This window comes from Octopus sinensis, unplaced genomic scaffold, assembly GCF_006345805.1.
Source record: "Octopus sinensis unplaced genomic scaffold, ASM634580v1 Contig10780, whole genome shotgun sequence".
NCBI lineage: Eukaryota > Metazoa > Mollusca > Cephalopoda > Octopoda > Octopodidae > Octopus > Octopus sinensis.
This window is the reverse complement of record NW_021832221.1, coordinates 215,482-223,129: the sequence shown is the minus strand read 5'-3', so window position 1 is coordinate 223,129 and position 7,648 is coordinate 215,482. Positions and strand designations below refer to the sequence as shown.

Sequence of the window (7,648 nt, the reverse complement as noted above, 5' to 3'; positions counted from 1 at the left end):
ATTCGGAAAGCTCGTTAAGTTCGAAAGAGGGAAAAAGAACCGAGCAGACCGAATTCCTGGATGCCGAGGTCGAGGAAAGATAGCAAGGCTAGGTCCTTGCAGGAGCGAATCCCGATTTCCCGAAACGTATAGGTAGGCACGCACAGGTAAGACCGACGCCAGTGAATCTCGAATTAAGATGGAATATCAACGAAGTGTGGATTAGATTGTCGATTGCAAGTAAAGAATCGGAAGCCACGAAATAAGGCGAAGAACGGAGGATGTATGTAAGCCTCGGGATAAAAAGGAAGTTACTCAGCAAGAAAAGCGCCATATGCGAGTCAACCCCGCGGATCCGCTCGGTAAGCAGCACCTCGAGCATGTGGTCACGACGGACACAATTGAAAGCATTACTGACATCCAGTTTGACAGTAAACTCACAATCGTTGGGTTTAGAATGTAGGAGTTGTCGGGTGCCGTGCGCTAGGATTTCGCAGGCACCCTTAACACCAACACCGTACTGGAAGGGTAAAAACTCCGAACTCAGAGTTGGAACCACCATGAATGACATGATTTTGGCTGAAAGCCTTCTGAAGACGTTGCCGATAGCAATCGGTTTCACACCACCCTCGGCTTTCTTCAGGGGAATAAGCCCCGCAGAAAAGAGAAGCTCCCTTGAGACGGCTGAAATCGTGCCCGACACAATGCGCGAACAAAGACGGGTGATGGAAGATAATAAGTCCTACCGGAATCGAGGGTTAGGGGTGATACGAGATCCCGGAGATGGATAGGCTTTAAACCGTCTAATCCCCCGCTGCTGCTGGGCGCAAAAGATTTGAGAGAAAATTTATTTCCTCGACAATTTTTGTAATCTATGTATTTTGTGTCTTTTTATTATAACTAAAAAACAATTTTTAATGTGCTCAAATGTGCCCAGTATTCGCAAATCAAAGTTTTAAAAGGCAAATAGCAGCATCTAAGAAATTCTTATCATTGAATCTGTTTATGTGGACACCTCCGGTGTAATGATCGCTCAAAAGTCGCTCGATTTTTGCGACTGTGAAAAATTAACATTTTATCCTGATAATTTAATTTTTAATTGCATTAAAATATTTACGGATATATCTAGAATTACTCAAATATGAAATTGGGAATGAATTTCGATTTTGAAAATGAAAAACATATTTTCCAAAAAATGGGCTAAAATTATGTTTTTTCTGTGAAGAGAACTCGAATTAAAGCTTGGATGTTTTGAGGTGCAACTTAATAAATTAAAGTTAGGCAAAACATAACTATATCCACTTGGGGAGAGAGCGCCTTTTTCAAAATTAAGAAATCTCTATTATGGATTGAACTCTATAAATAATGGGTCCGTACAATCATGTTGTCTTAGTCAAATTTCACAGAGAAGTGACAGCCTGTCGCAGAAATTCAATAAAATTGTTTATGAATGTTGCTTAAAAGCAAGATTCCCGTTTTAGGACCTATTTTTAAAAACGTTGCTATAAAAGTAGCTAGGAATTTGAACTATACCTTATTCAGAGGTTTAAGAAAAGACAATTTGTCATTTAAAATAATGCAAAGTGAAAAAAGTCGTGTGGTATTTCTTGCCTTGGAATTTGTTTGATAAGTACGATGACTATGTTAATAACTATGGAATTGAAAATATTTTTAACTGCGATAAAACGGGATTGTACATTAAAAAAATAATATCAAAATAATTTGTAACTTCAGATGAAAATTGTTTTGAAATTAAAAGGAGTAAAAAAATCGCTATTTTTTGTCGGTCAGTGCTTGTAGCGAAAAATTGAAACCATTATTAATAGGAAAATATAAATCCCCACGTTGTATGTAAAATTTAAAATTTTAAACTGCGGATAAATTTAAAGAAAATGCCGAACCTCAATTTTTGGGGAAGCCTCTGTTATTGGGCTATTTTTTAAACATGTCCCCCAAATAGAGATCATACTGTATTAAATACAAATACAGGCAAACGGCATCCTTAGCTTGCGCACTTTTAAACAAAGATTCACACAAATTCTCATTTTCTTGTATATGATTGTATATTTATTGCCAATCAATTGCAATAAAAATAAAATGGCCAGACGGTGCTAGACATCTTTGAGTAAATATTTAAACATCAAATTATTTCGAATATGAGTATCAAATTGGTACCCAGAAAATTTAGTAATGTCAATGGAAAAAAATTTTAAATGTTTGTGGAAAGCTTAAAAATTGAAATAAATTAAAAAAAAGTCGATTTATAGCAAATGCAATTTTTCGAGATTGTGAACATCACCAATTGCCATTTTCCTCGATATATTGTAAAAGAAAATACGAACCAATAAATAACTACAAATATATTTCAAAATTTTTTTAAACACGTTTTTAATCATTCATTTAAGTTTGATTGTCTAATTAGGTGTATAGTCTCGATAATTTTGTATTATTTGGATGACTAGTATCCGAAAGGATTTCTACTCCAGCTTAGTTTTTTTGGGTGAAAGCACTTTTTACTCAGGAATGGCCGCTAGAGTAAGCAAAAACTTTTCAAAAATCGTTATGAAATTCCGATGCCATTTTTAAAACTTGATTATGGAATTGAGGAGGTGGCTTGGTCTTTCCTAAATTCAACACAAAAAATATAAAACTATAACCCAACCAAAAAAGTATATTTCACTGGAATTTAATTAATGTTTGAACTGATTCAGTTGTTTTTCGGTCATTTCATCAATATATTCTGATGCAAAAATGCGTAACGAGTTATGCTGATGCACCAGTGCGACGTCCTTGTCATCACACATGGAATTTTCATCAGGTTCTGAGAATTTTTAACAAAAGTGAATGTAAAAACTATAATACTTTTAACAGTATCTGATGAGAATACTGTTCCTACTGTTAGGTTTCTTTTTTGTGAAAGGTCAACCTGCATGTACGTAATTTAATTAGCCAAGTTGAAGTCTTATTCAATAAATCAAATCATTTGTTAAAAGTCAAAGACTGTGCTCCAAAAATAGACCTTTAGAAAACACAAGTGTATTCCGTCACTTATTAATTCATCGACCATTCTTCAGAAAATATAATTCCATAAAGGTTTATTGATTTGCCGATAAAATATACAAACTATCTACATCCTAGTTTGGTTGCCGACATCCTAAATCAAACTCTCGGGAACTACATTTGTAACTTTGACACGGACAAACTCAAGACGAATACTTGAATTTGATAGATGTTAGTGGTTTATTGCTTTCTCTCGAAATTGTGGAGCAAAACTCGGCATATGACGAACACGGAATGTTTGTCTAGTTTGTAAAAATGACTTAATTGTCAAACTATTGAGCATGTCTTTGAAAAGATAAGTCAAAAGAAAAAATAACATAGCATAGGAGTACTCCCTAAATCATTCATATACTGTCATCATGGGCGAAATTTATATTCAGTGGCAAACCCCAATTCGACCAATTGTCTACATTAATATCCCTGTGAGGATACCCCTATCACTTTCCTTGACTATGCCCACACAGCAGACCAAAATCATCCACACAACATATCTAGGACATCCACAACACATTTATAAAAGTCAAATATTTCGTTTGGCGGCGAGGACAACCAATTCTGTGCGAGCCATTTTAGTTAAACAAAGAGGACAAACAAGACGAGAATCTTTCTCAGTCCTTCTCCAGCAGTTAAGACACAGAACATGCCCACAGACCCCTCTCAAAGGATACGAAAGCTTTTTGTAATGACAATTCATGCAATCAGTGCCCGTATCCTTACATAAACATCAAATAGAACACCTCCAACAACTCTTTAGCATTATTGAAATACACGGACGTGACTTCACCAGTGTCCCTCCCCTGAATATACAAGTTCATGTACCTTGATTACATAACGAGGTCGTTTATTGTCAGATTGTGTGTCCTCTATAGGAGCATCAAACTGGCTCCCGATTGGAACAGCAGGCTGACTATTCTAGGGACACTAATTACAGTAATCCAACAGTGAGTTTGAACTGTCTGAAAAACACACTCATATGTCTAAGCAGAGCCCCGAAAGCGTCAAACTCCCTGACTGCCGGTCTGAGCCACGGAGGGAGTTTGGTCTGCATTTGAGTGTTAGCAAATCTATAAATAAGAGAGAAACTGGAATACCGCTTATCCAGCAGAATAATAGCCCCATGGTCATTCTTATGTCGAATGATCCGCCCAATTGACTGGTTGACTGCCCTTATGGCCTCCCTGTTATACCACACCCTCCCTTGTCCATTCCCGAACTACTCTGAATGCCACAAACAATACATTGTCGTCCATAAACCCCATTTTTGTCTCAACCCGCACGTCTCTGTAGGAGGCGTAGGGCAATCCAATCAGAATCACTGCTCGGCCATAATCGTCCAGAAAGTCCAGTCCTTCACTGACCTAAAATAGAAGGGACACTCCACACCTTCCCTCTACAAACTGCCATGAAAATAGCCCCCCTCTCCTCACTTTGTCGTAATACTCCCTCATCATCTACATCTCAGTACAATTCCATACAGTTGACAATTTCACGTTTTCCTTGGCTTCTATACCACTTTCCCGCTTCTCGATCAATCTCGGCTCGACAAAAAGAGGCTTAGACCTATTCATCAAATCATAGACAGTGGTGTTCTGAGAGAATAACACATTTCCTACCTTCCACTGAGTCAGGCAGTTGTCCATGAGAGAATAAGACGGAAAGAAAACCAAAACGCCGGCAGGAATTACTTTGATGAGATTAACTAGTTTTATACAGCAGTAAGAGAACCAATAGTATTGCCCAGTGACTGAATATAAGTCTCGTTTGATCTATTTCCATAGGAGGAGATCAACTCGACCCCATCACAGCCTTTACTCAGCACAGAAACAGTAAAATTAGAACTATCAACTACATGACAAGTCTGCAGTTGGACTGGAAACTCACTTTCACTATAAATTAGTCACAAAACCTATTCAATTGCCGAGAAAATAAATCACGTGGGTCGAGTGTGCCACTGGTGAGCAAAACAGAGTGGACTTTGTGACTGAACAACTCCCTCATACTGCAGTGGGCAGTGAAACACCAGTAGGAGAGCGTGGGGGCAGTCCCCTTTGAACTGACAACAAACACAATCAAATACTCAGAGTGGATCAACAGACGGTAAAAATTACTCGACTGAAGAGAGGCTGATTCGTCAAACAGAATCTAATTTAGAGAGATTAATCCACTTTGAGTGTGTCCGAGAAATACGAAAGGGAATATCCCTTACTTTTGACATTCATGGTGGCTACAAATCAGGATAAATTCAAACAAGTGCTGGACATTGGCTGTACCAACTTGTCATCGATCAGAGACACAATTTCCTTGGCATTTGACTTGACAAACTGAGCCCGTCCGTACAACTCATAAATATAACTGAATTCTCACAAACACTCCAACCTTCCATTCCGCACTATTTTTGAGTTCTCCGTGGTTAGTTGGTGTGACTGAATGACTTGTTCCAACCTCATCAGCCTCACTAATCAATCATTTGGATAAATATTACTCTTTAGTTGCATCACTTGGTCTGCGGTGGCCGCTGGGTGGTTAGAAAAGACAGGAAAACCCAATTTCTGGTCAACTGGTTGGTCGGGGTCCACATTTTGAGTGTGGATTCTCTCCATCCATTCCATAAACGTGGTCAATTCTATTATGGCTCCACTCAGAATTGTGGACGAGAGATCAAAGGATAGACTCTCCTCACAAACCCGTTCCTAAAATAAAGACACTCGGCCAACCAAGTTATGAGCCTCGTCAAAAATGAGGACATTGCCTTTTATATCAATCCCATGTCGGGCTCTCAACTAAACTTACCAAAACCGACAAACCCGAGGATCAATCAAGTAATTGTATGGAAGGAACAGAAGGTCGGCCTCCTCTTTCATTTCTCTGGACAAATAATATGGACAGCAACTAAAATATATGAAATCCACAAACGAGAGTTCTGTCCCCTTTTTGACAAGGTCTTCAATGTCCATAGCCACTGTTCTGTCAACCTGTGTCTTGCAAACTAATCATAAATCAAAGGGAACACACCCTCCACTCGATTGTGGAAATGACAGGCCCGAGATTTGACTTTAAGTCTGCATAAATTGACTTTTGCCGTGTTTCCCGACTCTTTTTTGACGACTGGGTGAATGCAGAGTTGGTCCCGTGATCCCAGGACTGCGGTCTTCACTCTTTACAGTAGTGAGACAGGAAAACGTGGAGGAAAAGAGAGTTCTAGAAAATTCGCTGATGACATGTGCGAGTTGGGAGTGAGTTCTGGAGCAATATATAATTTTGGGGACTGCTGAGTCCTCCTGGGTATGTTTGGTGTGTTGAAGCCATGAGAGAGTGGCACAGAGGAGGGAGAGAGTCTTACCAGTCCCAGTAGGACTCTCCAATAGCCCATTGGTTTTCTGGGAATGAAGGAATGGGGTACGTTTGTTAGGCAGTCGATGATCCCGGACATGTAGGTCATTTGACTGGGATAGGGGACGAAGGGAAATGATATTCCAATTCCGTTAATTGTGATTTGCGCCATTCACGTGTGCACCACGTCTTCAATTATTTTTTGTTTATGTTAATTTACAAATAATTTAATTTATTTTAATATTTCAACACCTACGACGTATTAGTAGTTCGGGAAGTCTCATTCATTCGTATGCCTGCACAAATAAAAAGTCTGAGACTGCAATTAAAAAATCTTATTATCAGCCTATGAGAGAGATGGTGACTAGAGGGAGCTTTCAAAATTTCTCGACGTTTCGAAAACTACTATTTATCGTTGGGTGAAAAAAAAGGATGAAGCTGATCAGTGACGGGGATCAAAAGCAAAAAAAATTGCGATTTTGAGAATTATTTTAAATTCTAATTTAATTTCAAATGTGTCAAAAGAAACCATTTGAGTCCAAATGTCTTTGCAACAAGTTTGCGAGGTGTCAATGTACATTTTATTGGCTGTATCTGGTCTTTTGGATTGTTGCATTATGAATTGAAAAGTGAATCTTTTAATAAGGAATCTGCCCATGGATGGATGAAAATTTGTTTAAGAAAAGCCATGGAAACTTACAATTTCCCAGTAGTTCTAGTAGTAGATAATGATCCATCTTGTTTGAGTATTCCGGAAATTGTCAGCAGATAAGGAATTCGTCGGAAATAAAATCTTAAGATTGGATTCTTATAGTCCTATTCTCAACTCAATTGAGAATATTTGGTCAGTATTTAAAGCCGATATAAAACGACAACAAACATGAAAAATAATTTGGATGATGTGAAACAAAAAGTTTTGACAAATGCGGAGTTAGAAAGTTAGAAAAAAAAGTATGATTAACTCTGATTAAATATAATCACTCCATCTCTATGCAACACCGTAATTGCTAGAATTCGGAAGTTGGCCTCATCGGTGTTAAATAATCATGAAATGGTTATTTAAATAATTTTATTGTTCCAGTTTGTTTTTGGTAAGACTTACTTTAAACCTTAAATAATATAGAACTGTCTCGGTTGACCAAATTAAGTTTGGAAAAGTCTACAAAACAGTCAAGGAAGGCCTGCATTGATCTCTTCAATTGCCTCAAAATATTTCCGAAACGCAATTTGCATGAATGAGAGTAATCTCAATATCCATATCTCCCGATTTGAGGGGAGA

General features: G+C 38.1%; 1 protein-coding gene across 1 annotated transcript; it reads right to left on the bottom strand.

The window, feature by feature from the left end:
• Positions 1–3,964: 3,964 nt before the first annotated feature.
• Positions 3,965–6,541, bottom strand: LOC115228508 (regulator of telomere elongation helicase 1-like). Its single transcript, XM_029799081.1, is given in 6 exon segments — positions 3,965–4,248; positions 4,280–4,397; positions 4,515–4,738; positions 4,974–5,162; positions 5,522–5,819; positions 6,380–6,541. Coding segments are annotated over 6 exon segments (1,275 nt in total).
• Positions 6,542–7,648: the final 1,107 nt, after the last annotated feature.